This window comes from Epinephelus moara, chromosome 17, assembly GCF_006386435.1.
Source record: "Epinephelus moara isolate mb chromosome 17, YSFRI_EMoa_1.0, whole genome shotgun sequence".
Taxonomy (NCBI): domain Eukaryota; kingdom Metazoa; phylum Chordata; class Actinopteri; order Perciformes; family Serranidae; genus Epinephelus; species Epinephelus moara.
Window position 1 is genome coordinate 29,525,094 of NC_065522.1, and position 14,666 is coordinate 29,539,759.

At 40.8% G+C, this 14,666-nt stretch overlaps 1 protein-coding gene across 1 annotated transcript; it reads right to left on the bottom strand.

Annotated features, from left to right (window-relative positions):
• Positions 1–382: 382 nt before the first annotated feature.
• On the bottom strand, positions 383–13,580 carry ppm1ka (protein phosphatase, Mg2+/Mn2+ dependent 1Ka). Its single transcript, XM_050067333.1, has 9 exons — positions 13,426–13,580; positions 11,125–11,288; positions 9,260–9,436; positions 7,212–7,384; positions 7,019–7,119; positions 6,017–6,182; positions 3,442–3,586; positions 3,192–3,326; positions 383–578 (listed from the first exon to the last, which is right to left on the bottom strand). The coding sequence occupies exons 2-9, from the start codon at positions 11,233–11,235 to the stop codon at positions 447–449; spliced, it is 1,140 nt and encodes a 379-aa protein (XP_049923290.1). The 5' UTR covers positions 11,236–11,288; positions 13,426–13,580; the 3' UTR covers positions 383–446.
• Positions 13,581–14,666: the final 1,086 nt, after the last annotated feature.

Genomic DNA, 14,666 nt, shown 5'->3' on the forward strand with positions numbered 1-14,666 from the left:
CTGTAAAAAACACATCAAATCCACTCTGACCTCAAAACTCAAAAAACAAAACTTTCTTCCTGACAAGTCGACATTTTGGACATTTCAAATGGGACTGGGCGAACTGTCAGTGTGACAGAAATACAGGAGGGATGTTAAATGTTTTGTCTAAACACGGACTGACAAACAACACTGCGACAAACCTCTCTGTATGTACAACATATTAATTTACATCCTATGTACACGGCTGACGAGCTGACACACACATTAATACTACAGTCAACTCTAAAGCTCTGAAGTTACTGTGGATTCTCCGCTGGGTGTCGTCAGATGAATTCAGGGGGTTTTATAATCATTAAAAAAGATTAAAAATGTTTGTGTCCTTGAAGTCAACTTTATGGTGTTGTTTTACGTGTGTGTGTGTGTGTGTGTGTGTGTGTGTGTGTGTGTGTGTGTGTGTGTGTCCTCTACGCCCATCTCCCACTTGAACAGAAGTTTCTGCTGATGCTGTAGACGACGGTGGAGCTCTGATGTTTCCCCCAGGCTCCGAAAGGGACAACGATGATGGTGGCGTTGTCCTCTGAGCCGTACTGCAACGCCTGAAAAGAATAAACACACACACACACACACACACACATTATTTGTTGTTAACTTACATCTGGAGTGGGAAGCTACAGAGAGGGTGACGTAGGTGGGTTTAAATCCACCTGTTTTTTGTTTTGTTTCCACACAGCAGAAACATGCGACTCTCTTGGGATCAAAAACACAGAGACATACAAAAATATCAGCGTCCGCATGCATAAAACTGTAAATTCATGACTACAACTGTACACACACACACACACACACACACACAGAGAAATGTATATCCACATTTTCTGTCACATAAACTTGCTCGTACTCCTGATTCCATTTCATACATCTTGATCACTGTGAAACTGGGTGCACGTTCACAGGCCTCACTTTCTGGATGTGGACACTAGTGATGACCAGATGAAACCTCAGGAGCTATTTGTCTTTATTGTCTGAGCCCACTAGATGGCGCTCTTGGATTACAGAAAAAGGCTCAAGGAAATGCAGTTCACTGCTTTCAACCCTTTGTTGAATGAAGAGCGCCATCTAGTGGGCTCAGGAAGTAAAGAAAATGGATCATGAGGCTTCATTTGACCATCTAGAACAGTGATGCCCTTAAACGTCATTCTGTAAATCAGTCTCCTCGACTCATTAGACCTGTCGATATGAAGAACAGCAAGAGGAAGTGACTGTGTCACATCAACATCAGAGGTTCTCCAACAGAGCAGCTGTCATCACACACAGCTGTGGATATTCATGGTGTCTGTACCACTAAGGGCTGATTTCTAGTTGTGTATAGAGGCTCTGTACAAAACACTAGGGGGCGGAGGGTTACTGAGAAGTGCTGTAAAGTTTGACCTAAAACACACCTATAACACACATTAAACACACATAAAAGCACGGTAGGCGTCCTTGGCATTTCCATAAAACAAATCCAGTGTCTTATTCTGCCTGGTGGGACAGTCCACATAGTGAGAGAGTCGTGTTGTTAAAATCCCCTGTTATTGCGATAAATGCACAAGGATGCTGGGTCTGAATCCAGGCAACAGTAGTGAGTGCGTTTACATGAACAGTTTTATTCCCTTTTCATTCGGAATGAAAGTTCATTCCTATTAAAAGTGATCTTGTAAACAGCTAATTCAGAATGAAAATGGCCAATGCGATTGAAAATTCATTCCGATGTAAGGGGCTGGAATATTACGTTTCTAATTCCGAGTGAAAGAATTTCTCGCACTTGTATACACTCATTCCTCTTTAAGTTCATTCCAGTCTTTCTGCGCATGCTCGTTTCCTTGCCCTTCTGGCGCGATGACGTATATAGCGCGCGCGTGACAAGATGGCAGCTTCTAAAAACAAGAGATTGCACTCACCGGTTTCCATTTGCCAAACCACGGTCTTCTACCTCCCTTCTCCTCCTCAACAAACGAAGCATTAGCAGAACAAGATTGTTGTCGTACTGCTGCTTCATGAATATAAGCAAAGCATGCCTGAAAAAGGCACTAAGAACGGCGTCGTCAAGCATCTTGTTATCCGGAGCGAGGACTACAGTGTTTCCTTCCGGTAAACGTAAACACGTAACATCCGCCACGCCCCCTATCCAATCAGAAACCTTCCCTGCCATTGGGAATGAATATTTCACATGTAAACTAGCAGTTCAATATCCTGACATCAGATCTTGTCCTTCACCGTAATAGGTCCAGCATGACACCATTTATTGTTCACAAGCAGCATCAGTCCCCCACCTCTGTTTTTGCCGCTCCCCTTCGCACCCCTGTCCGCTCACACAGTACAGAAGCCCGGTAGGTTCACACAGGAGTCAGGCACATTGTCAGCAGCCACGTCTCCGTGAAGCACATGAGACTACACTCCCTGTAGAGTCGTCGGCTCCTCACCAGTGCCAGCAGCTCGTCACACTTGTTTGATAGTGGGTTCACATTCCCCATTATTACAGATGGCAGGGAAGGCTTGTATCTCCACCTCCTAGCCTTTAGCTTCGCTCCTGCTCTGCAGCCAGGTGTCTAACTCCGTAAGTGGTTCCTCTCAGAGCCAGAAGATCGTCCCTCGTGTACACAACTTTACTTATCAGTGGAAAAATTACCAATCATTAAAAAAGAAAGAAGCACACTCAAACGTGACTTAAAAGCAGGAGCTACTCAGACTTGCTGCCACGCTAACCAGTGCACCTTTCAAAAGAAAAAGAAAAAGAAGCCAGGGACAACAGCAAGTAGCTTTCCAAACTCAATCACAACTCACAAGGTTCACCCACAAACTATCTGTCTCATACTAAACATGTTTTCCAAATAAATACAACATGCTAATGTTATTAGCATAAACCTATGGCATTTTACATTGCATAACTTAGCTTTGTGGCTAGTGGAGTTTATCTCTACTCATAGTATGAAGACATGATAAATCACACACAAGACTTAAAATGCCACTCTATGGAGGCTTTATTGTCTTCACAATTTATTATTTCTTATCTGTTAGATAAAATAATTAAAAGCTCCACCTCCTGCTAACATTCACATAACAGTGGTGAATGAAAATGCGCATTGTGTTTTTTTTTTTCTGCTGATTTCCTGAAAATTCAGTTAAATTCTGTGGTATTTGGATGAAAACTTGACTCGTAACTCTGGTACCTGCTCAGCGATGACGTCAGCAGCCTCTGTGGGGTCCTGACACTGGTTGATGACATCACAGATCTCCTGGTTGCTCAGCAGGAAGTTGATGCCGTCGGTGGTCAGAGCCAGGAAGGAGTCGCTGGCGTGCTGGACCTGCAGAGACACACAGGAGCTCAGATAAAATCTTTCATCTCAGCGCATCGACGGGTAACAGCGTTGAACCTCAAGTTTTTTGATATGAGCCAACAAAGCGTCCAGTGAAGCTCACAGTGAGCCGTCGTGTATCCGGTTCTGCGATGACACCACTGCCTTTCAGGTGGAAGTCTCCAATGCTGCGAGTCATGGCGAGCCGCCCGTTAACATTCGCCACACCGACGCTGTTCCATGTAACGAAGCCGCCGAACCTCTGGATCCTTAACACAAACGCACACAGTCAGTGATAGACTGTAACTAAATACATTTACTCAAGTATTTAAGTATAAATTTAAGGTACTTGTTCTTTACTTCAACATTTCCATTTATGCTCCTTTAAAGGGGAGACCGGGGACAGCTGGAACATGTTTTGGTTTGATGTCATTTCTTAAAGCCATGTGGATACATTATTATATGTGTAACTTGTATCTGTGTTCGACTTGTTAACAGTCATCAGCTGTTTCTACAAGCAATGCAAAGCACGAGGCGCAAAGCACTGCCTGTTTTTTTCTAAGTGAATGCCACTCCATCCCATCACCTCCTTACTCTAACCATCACATGTAATAAATCTACTGTTTATTTAATTATTTTACTTATTTGACAGTAATCAGTGTGTAGTTGCTGCCATGTTGAGGCAGAGGGTACTGTGTGTAGCTCCGGTTGAGGGTGAGAGGCTGTCAGCAGATAAACAGAGATCTGTGTGGGTGCATGAGACCCTAAAAAAGAGGCTGGATCATGGGGAGTAGCACCAGTTGGTCCAGGAGCTTCTCCTCCATGATGGCTGTTTCAATGTTTATGTTTGGATGACTCAGGGGCAGTTTGACAACCTGCTGTCTATCATCAGGCCGTATAGCTCTGAGTATCCAGCAACTGCTACCACCAGTTTCTCCTCCATTATTTACCAACTGTAAACCTGTTGTCATGACGACCACAGAAGACCCGCCGGCTCTCAAATCATCCGACTGAACAATGGCAAAATTGCGGAATTGACTTGGGGTGCTTTTCCACTCTGAGTAGCAATGCAAAAACAGCGAGCAAAAATCAAACAAGTTTACAGTTGGTAAATATGAAGGGAGAAACTAGTAAGTGCGGTAACTGGATACATAAAACTATATGACTTTACAAACCACAGAAACCACCATCTCAATTGAAAGCAGCAGACATGGAAGCATTTAAGAGCAGTGGTGGAAATGTCCATCCTGGAGGAGAAGCTCCTGGACCAACTGGTGGTACTCCCTGTGGTGCAGGAGCTTCTCCTCCATGATGGTCCACTTCCAGGCATATTTCAGGATGACTTGGGGGCAGTTTGACAACCTGCTGTCAACGCCAGGCGCCTAGAGTGCAGAAGCACAAGGTGCGTACGCAAAACGCAATAACCGTTACAAAAAGCGCACAACATACTGATACAGTCAATTAAAAATTCTGTATAGGTCCCATTGAATATTGCAATAATAATGTGCGGTTATCACAAAATCCCACTGCACACCATTTCAGAACCACTGCTCTACTTGGAGACATTTACGTTTTCACATCGACCACAGTAGTTAACAGCTGTGAGGATAATTCGGCTCCCAGTAAAAACCTCCTGAACACTGGAGGAATTCTAACCGGCAGAAGTTTCAGCTGGTTGTAATCTGCAGTCTTCCCCCTAAATCTTACACACTGTTCCTTTAAGTACGTTACTTTAAGTAAGTATTTTACGTCTATTTCAGAAAAGGATCGAGATATTTCGAGAGTTATTGTCTGATGTACTGAAATACCTGTCCTTGAGTTTTAGGGAGCGATCCTTTCATATTTAGATTATAAATCAGTGACAGCTGACGACAGATAATGACTTTGACTTCTTGTGTTTGTAGGCCACAGACTGATGTGTTAAAACACGTGCCTGGGTGAGTTAAACATAGACTCGTTCCGCTGTTATGTAACACCGGCTGAAGGGAAACCCAAACCGGTCCCCCTGCAACAGACCAACATACTGCAGAGTCTATTTATGCACAGCAACCTGAACCTCTGACCTTATTCCTCACCGTTCACTCTGTACAGAAAATACATCTGCAAAAACACAATCTTCCCTCTGTATGGCTGAAAATATAAAGAGTCTGCATGCCAAAGTTTTCATTAATAATTTCCACAGCTGCAAGAACAAAAAGCCCAGAGTAACATTAGCACCATGTGAACATCACTTTAGTGTCTGGTTTCTTACACACAGAACAATGCTCCAACTGTCTGTTATTTATCTTCCTCGTTCCTTTTAGCCGCCAACATGTGAAGTTCCAGACTGACGTTGGACAGAAGGTTTCATCCTCCTTTAATAGCTGTAGAAACAGTGTTAACTACTCCTACTAGTTGTATTAATAGCAGTAAATGTGATAGCAGAGGTAGCATCTGCTACTGAGCTAGCTCAGTTGTGTTTGATAACACTGTTGAACGTTAAAAAAAAGTGCCATGGAGCGTTGTTCCTGTGGGCTACAGCAACACTAAACCCCTGCGCTTGCCTGAGAAGGACTAATGTGATTATTCATTTAATAATGCCTTAATTTAATACTGACCACACGAGGTCTCCACAGGTGACAGGTGTGTATTACTAAAAGCACTGTAGTGGTAAGAGTACTGTTGTAATAATATGTAATCGTGGTAGTAACAGTGTGTACCTTTGTCTCTCGTCCTTGCGATCAGGTGTGTGATCTCTGGTGAGCATGTTGGCTTGTCCCTCTCTGCACACCAACGCCCGGCTGTCTCCAGCGCTACCGACCACCAGCTCCACGCCGTCACGCAGCAATGCAACCGTCGCCGTGGTGCCGGCTGTCAGGAAGGAAGCTGGGGAGGAAGATGGAGGATGGATATGTAGTGTTTAGTACTTTTAAAGCACTTTTTACTTCATGTTGGGTATGTAACTTGTAGTTTCACATACTCAGTACTTTTTAGTATTTATTTTTATTTGTTTGTTTTTTGGTACAGTACTATGATTGTAACTAACTTCACCTGTTACTAATCTGTAAATGTATTTTCACTCTTTTTTGGTTAATTTTTTTTTTTTGCACAACATAAAACTGCTTAAAATAAAAATAGTAAAAAAATAAATTTAAAAAAAGTGAAATATTTTTTACATTTTAGTAGCCTACTTAGGTTATGTTAGAATTTTAAATACAGTGACTTCACTCGTAGTGTTTTTCTTCTTTTGTTATTATATTCATAAAAATCGAACATATCAGTGTACGTTGAGGGAAGAATATTTAAATACTGAACTTAGTTGCGACATCAAAACAGAACAGTCAATGCCTCAAATTATGATGTATCAAAAAATATGAACTAAATAATGTGAGTTAACAATTTATATATTTTTTGCCCCTATTTATAATAAACCTTATTTACAATAAGAGATGTAGCTGAAACAGCTTTGCAATAAAAATAAACACATTAAAACAAAGACAAATAGACAGTAAACACAAATAATAAAAAAAGTAGATGATAAAATATTTAAGTGAAAGTAAAAAAACATTTTTATGCCTAACACTTCCTCCTTTCAGACCAGAAATGCTCCTGACACTTCTACTGTTGAAACTTAGCGGTCAGTAAATACAGCATGTACTCATAAAATGTATCATCTACTAGGTATTATTACTTCTGTACTTGTGTGTGTGTGTGTGTCTCACCGTTGTTGAAGTAGCTGAGGTGTGTGTGTAGAGCCTTGTCGACGTCTAAAAACGCTTTCTTTAAAACTTTCTCCAGGTCGTCGTCGTCCTCCAGAGCATCTCTGAGTACAAACAGTCAGTAACTGTGTTAATGTTTTAAAGTGTAAAACTTCGTACGTGTTTTATTATTAACGTCACAATAACAACATTCAACCTGATGAACTTCTCCATGAAGGTGTAGCAGTAGTCAGCGGCGTGCGGACCGCCGTGGCCGTCGAACACGGCAAAGTACAGCAGGTTGTCATGGATACGGGCGACACGGAGGCGGTCCTCGTTCTGCTTCCTGTGACCCAAAACAGATGCACTGCCAACCCGGGACAGACTGACCTGAGAGGGTTAATTCATCATGTCATCCGTCTGTTCATCTATTCATACAATCATTCATCCATTCATTAATTCTTCTCATTAATCTTTTCATCTTTATGTTATTCATCTATTCATTCATTCATTCATTTATTGATCCATTCAACCATGTAGCCAGGTACTCATCCATTCATTCGCCAATACATCATGTTCATCCACTCTTCTATTAGCCATGTAATTAATCCTTTCACTCATTTGTCACTAATCCATTCATTTATTTATCAGTTTATCTAACCATATAGCCAACTACTCATCCATTCATTCATCCATCCATTCACCCACTAATTCATTAATATATCATTCATCTAATTAATCCTTTCATTCATGTATTATTCATCCATTCATTTACTGATCCATTTCTCTAACCATGCAGCCAACTACTCATGCATTCATTCATCCGTTCTTAAGTTATATGTCCATCTGTTTATCCACTTCTCTCATCCATCTACTTAATCCTATCATTCATTCATTCATTCATTCATTTTATTCATCCATCCATGTATCAATTCATTTATCCAACCATGTACCCACCTACTCATCCATTCATGCATCCATCTTCTTTCCTCCACGTGTTATTTATCCAATCATTCATCCATTTATCAAGTCATTCATTCAACCATGTAGCCAACTACTCATCCATTCATTCAGTCATCCATCCATCTGCTCATTCACTCATCTATCTATTTTTATCCATTCATCTATTTATCCATCTCGATTATCTTTTCATCCATCTACAATTCATCCATTCAGTTATCAGTTTATTTATCCAATCATGTAGCTAACTACTCATCCATTCTTATCCATCCATCTGTTCACCCACTCATTCATTAATCTATCCATTTGTTTATGCATCCATCTATCTATCCATCTAGTTTATCATTTTATCCATGTGTTATTCATTCATTCATTCATTCATCCATCCATTTATCAAGTCATACAACCAGCCAACTAGTCATCCATTAATTCATCTATCCATTCACCTACTTATTCACTGATTTATCCAAAATGATCCACTCATCTGTTCATCCACCTAATTCATACTTTCATCCATGTATTGTTTACCCATTTATCTATGTATTCATCCATTCACCCATTTATTCATTTCTCTATCCATTTGTTTGTTTATCCATTCATCTATTCATCCAACTAGTTAATCCTATCATCCATGTGTTATTTATCCATTCATTTATCGATTCAGTCATCCATCTATTCATCTATCTGATTTATCCTTTCATCCATGTATTACTCATCCATTCGTCCATGTAATCATTCAAGTCATATAGCCAATCCAACCACTCATCCATTCATTATCTATTCATCTATCCAGTCATCTACTCATCATCCAAAATATTTATCCATGCATTCATCCATTCATTTATTCATGCATGCCCCAAGCCAGTCATCCAGCTACTCATCCATCCATGTATCCAGCTTTTGACCCATCTAATTCATTCTTTCATCCATATTTATTTATACATTCATTCATTCAGCCATCTTTTGTATTTGTTAGTCTCTGGTAGTTCACCTATTTGTTTTCACCCATTCCTCCACAGGTCTATCATTCACCTATTCATTCATTCATCTACTCATCCATTCATTCATTCAGCTATTCATACATCCACTCGTGTCTTTTTATCATTCATTTACCAAACCATGTTGCCAAATATTCATTCATTTATTGATCAGTTAACGCATCCATTTATCTTCTCTTTCATCCACTGACTCATCTCTTCACCCTTTAATCCATCCTTGTGCCAATTTATTGATCTGCTCCATTAATTCATTCATCTGTTCATCCATTCATCCACACATTTATCATTCATCCATTCATCCAGTTACCTGTGGAATGGGTTTTCCATATCTGATACTGGAGGGCAGCAGTATCGGCTCTTCTATCCTGTTGTCCCAGATACCGAATGAGTCCCAGGTGACCGGCCGGCCGCTGCCGTTGCTGTCACAGCGAGTCGACCCGCTGGCGCAACGCACGCCCACCACCCCGAACAAGGCTCCGCCCACCTGTAGACAGACCAATCAGACAACGAACAAGGTTGGCTGAATGTTTTTGCTATTAAATTGTGAGGATTGAGTGACAATGTGCAAATTAAAACTAAATGACGGTGCGGTCTGGTAGGACTGGGTGGTGTGACGAGTATACTGGGAGATGATACTGACAAATCTGTCGGTCGTCACTGATTTTGCCGTAGCATTTACATAAATCATCCGTTTGATAAATCCAGGTATTTAGGGCCGGTGTGGGCGAATCCAATTGAAGAAGAAGCACTCAGATACTTTACATAAGTAACAGCAGAAATACCGGAGTCTGACAGAACTACATTCAGTGTTTTCCACAGAATCTGTGTGGCGGCAACTGACGACGGGGGCGGTGGCGTTGGGGGTCTTGCCTGTGTGTTCTTGTGTTCCTGTCCTTGTGGAGGTTTGAGTGGCAGAGTGAATAATTGATCAGTAGATCCCATCAGAGCTGATCAGATCAGATCGATGGATGAAAGTAGCAGCTTGACCCAGCTGAATGAACGATTAAGTTTCTCGTCACTGCGCCTCATGTTCTGTTGCTCCGTCTGTGCCCAGAGTACGCTCCGCGGTCTGAGAATGTGGTGCAATTAATAACTGGTAAATGGACCTGCATTCGTATAGCGCCTTTCTAGTTTTCCAACCACTCACGCCGCTTTTTACACTACGAGTCACATTCACCCATTCACACACACATTCATACACTGGTGGCCGAGGCTACTGATGGACAGCCATCAGGAGCAGTTTGGGGTTCAGTATCTTGCTCAAGGATGCTTCAACATGCAGAGCAGAGGAACCACTGATCTTCCGATTAGAGGACAACCCGGTCTACCTCCTGAGCCACAGCCACGGCTAACTGAAGGGTGTATCTATTCCAACAGCGCTCTTGATAAACGGTCCAGCTCCAAAAATCGAATACCAAAACATGGCGGCAGATCTTTTAACCATGGTGGGCCGCCACAAACAAATGAAGAAGTGGAAAACCCAGACATTACAGGTAAAGGTCCTGGGGCCATTTGCACAAAACAACACATGCTTACGGCGTAGGCTCTGCGTTGACATACCCTACAGTAGCGTGACGTGCACCTCCCCAAAAATGTAATCACATGTTGTTGCAACGCAGACCTCCTGTCTATTTCTGTAAGCTGACACCATTTCCCTCAGTGGACAGAAATAGCACTTTAAGCCTTGTGTGTGATTTATCCTGGCATCATATGAGCAGAGGAAATCTCCGCTCGTCGCTAGGCTAATTTAGACAATGTAAAATGCCATAGGCTTGTGCTAATGACGTTAGCATGTTGTATTTGTGGGGGAAATGTGTCCAGATAAAGACAAGTGTTTGTCTGTGAATGTGGAGTTATAGTGAAGCTGATTTGTGTACTTGTGTTTGAAACTGTCTCTATTAAATCATGTTTAACGTGTGTTTTGAATCGACTACACTATACAGCACTTCACAGAAACTCCACCGCTGACTAGTGTTTTGGATGGCGTAGGCCACGTGTGTAGGCTCTGCTGCACAAGTATAAATCCCTGAAAGTGTCATACCTCAGGTGTTTTGTGCAACCGGTAACAATAAAAGAAGAAAAGTGGTAGAAAATGGATATACTCATGTAAAGTTCAAGTGTGTCAAAGCTGTCCTTAAGTACTGTACAGTACGTGAGTAGATGCGGATTCACCTGTGCAGAAGCTGCGGATGTTTCTGGTGAGGAGCGTGTGGCGAGGAAGGTCTGCCTGGTGACGGCGGAGCGAGCACATCGGAGCAGGTTGAGCAGCGCTGGAGATGACATGTCTGACTGTCTGTAACAGCTGTGGAGGAAACACCTGGCCGAGCAACGGGTTTCTGAAATATACATATAATGTCAGACAGGGGCCAAAAATCACATCCTCAAATCGCTTGTTTTGTCCAAGAGAAATTGAATTTGTGACAAATCCATACTGACCAGTGGTGGAAGAGGATACAGACCCTTTACTGACAACACTCCACTCCAAGTGAAAGTCCTGCGCTCAGTGAGTGTCTAAGTACTATCGGCTAAATACCAAAGATAAGATCAACTCATTGGGTTGCAAGTCACAAGTCTGTTTTTGGATTAATATTACTGCTGTACTCAAGTACGTCAAAGAAACAGTTTGTAGTATTTTAGGTATTCTGGTTCAGTTCAGTTTGGATCAGAGGGATGGTCAGCTGTTGACAACATTCACAAGTTCAATCCTTCAAGCTGGCTGACATTCACAGGAATTATCTTCCTCATTGGCTCTTTCCTATCACACCTTCCACTCCTTAACTCTGAATGTGACCATGTACTCTGTAAATAGCCCTCCACCTCCTGCTGTGTTTCAGCAGCGTGTCGCCTCTGGTCCGTCACAAGCAGGGTCTGACTTCATTTTTTCACCTATACTCCAGTTCCCTCTGACGCAGTTTCACCTTGTGCCAAAGCGTCTCTGTGAAGTGTCTTGCCAGAGTAAATAAAGTTTGTTACCACTAATATAACGCCGATTGCTTCACAAACAGCTGATGTGTCTGGACATAAACTCACTCTCACTCTCCAGCCACCAAAACACATGTCAGAGAGGCTTAACTGTACGCAGTCAGTGTATACGAGCTCTACATGGCACTCCAGAACAGTTTGGACGCACTGAAACACATGTGACCTCTCGCTGTTGACAAAACATAACAATGTACGTGTTCGGGTGCACGTGGGTGGATCAGGAGGTCGTGCACTGACCCACATACTGATTTACAAGCTCAGGATAACAAACCACTGGAAAGATTTAGAATTAAATACATAAAACAAAACATACTGCAGGAAACAAAGAGTATTAAAAAAGTATTTGTAGTCTTAACTAACCGTGAAATATTTTCTTTGGATTATCATACATGAGAACATAGCCAAAAGTTTTTAGAGTGCTATCAAAGTATTATAAAATTAAAATATTATACTATCATTATAGACAATTAAAATGTATAATAAGGTCACTATAATCTCATTTTAATAAATGTCACTTCAAATACACGGGTTAACAGCAGCGGTGGAAAGTACATTTACTCAAGTAGTGTAGTATTTACGTTTTCCACTACATCTCATCTCAGCTTTATTGACTCGGTTCAGCAAAAGGTGAAAGTGCGTCCCAGGGAAACAGAGTAAAGGTGACAACTTCATGAGTACATTTACTCAAGTTAAATTCTGAAGTAGATTTCGGCCCTATTTTACTTGAGTATTTGCATTTTATGCTAAATCTACTCTACATTTCAGAGGGAAGTATTGTGCTTTTTACGCCACTGTATTTATCTGGCAACTTTAGCTACTTGTTGTTTTTCCGGATTCAGATTTATAATTCAAAATATAAACAACAAATGGAATATTATGTATTATTATTATAAATTTAAATGTATTTTGTATTTATTTTGCCGACTATTTTCAAAGAAAACATGGCCACGAAACCCACATGAAAATCACCAAAAATTACCTTTGTCATAGCCAAAAACTGAAAAAATAAAAAAAATAAATACATAAAAACGTGAGAGTAAAATAGTGACATTTCACGAAATCACTTCGTTGTACGTCTCATTTAAATTTGACCAAAAATAAACTGTCTGCATTAACTGGCCAGCCAGGATTTCAAACTTTCAAACATCAATGGAGAAGTTTTAGAAATCTAGGAACCAGAAGGTCATGCATTTTCCCGCCTGTCACTCAGGGAGGCTCAAAGAAAAATATTTGTGGCTTCAGGGAAGATAAAAACAACAACAAAACAAAGTCACCGTCCTCCTCTGATAATTAAAGAGCAGTCCCTTATATTAAATAAAATATAAGAATATTAATGATATAACAATACTGATAAATAAAATAAAAACATTACATTAACACCACTATGTCTGCACAGTGCTACACCATGGTGTTGTCCTTTGACTCAAGTTAATTATCTTCTTCCATCACTAGTGAACAGACAAACTCAAAATGGCGGCTGTAAAAACTCACCTTCTTCTGTTTTCTGTTACTGGTGATTTTTCCCGCCGGTGCTGTTTCCGTGGCAACAGGTGTCCTGCGCTCCAGCAGCTGCCTCGAGTCGTCAAGGCGCCCTCGCGCTGTGGCTGTTGAGCTCGAGGGGGCTCGGCTGGAGGGGTACTTAAGTTGAGCCACAGCCGTCCAATCAGAATCCGAGCACAGTGGCGACGTCATCGCAGAACACGGGGGGAGAGGGCGCGCGTGATTTTGGCGCCAAGCCAGACCACGAAGAAGGAAAGGAAGATGTGTCTCTGTCTTTCTCCTCACGTGTACCTTTGACTGGTCCTTATGTCTGAAGTAACACAAAGTCCAGTGACTAATGTGTATAGAGATCTTAACCCTTTCATGGATGTATTATTGCGACCTCAGTCAAGATTTTTTTTTTCTTAAGTGTTTTTATTCATGACAAAAATATTTAAGAAGTTCTTTTTTTTTTAACATGTATTTTCCACGGGGCTTTTCACGTGTCCACTCAGGTGGACAGCATGCGTTTTAAGATTTGACAAAATATGAACCAATCAAAAGATAATATATATCACGTGAAAGTATAAAAATAGATTTTAATGCTGTTAAACTGGAGTGTTCGTATTTTTACAAAAACAAAGTCTAACATTTTTGTGTTGCACTGACAACACCTGGTCAGCTGGTGGCAGTGACGCACTTGGGTCCAGTGTAGTGACTTCATGTAACTACAGCCATCTTGCCCTAAACATGCCCCTTTAACTCTTTGTACTGTCACAACCAGAGGTGGGTAGTAATTAGTTACATTTACTCAGTTACATTTACTTGAGTAACTTTTTAGATAAATTGTACTTTTCAGAGTAGTTTTAATGCAATGTACATAATTACATATATATATATATATGTACAGTATATATAAGAATATATTTGTGTTTCTTGTGCCTTGATTTATGTTATGTTTGTAAAGATTTAATTTATTTTGTTTTAGTTAAAGGGGTATTGTTTAAAATACATGAATTTACAGATTGTTATTTTTGATTGATTGATTACGTTCATGTTCTTATTTTACAAATAAATCAAATGTTACTCAACAGTTACTCAGTACTTGAGTAGTTTTTTCACCAAATACTCTTTTACTCTTACTCAAGTAATTATTTGAATGACAACTTTTTACTTTTACTTGAGTAATAATGTTCTAAAGTATCAGTACTCTTACTTGAGTACAATATTTGGCTACTCTACCCACCTCTGGT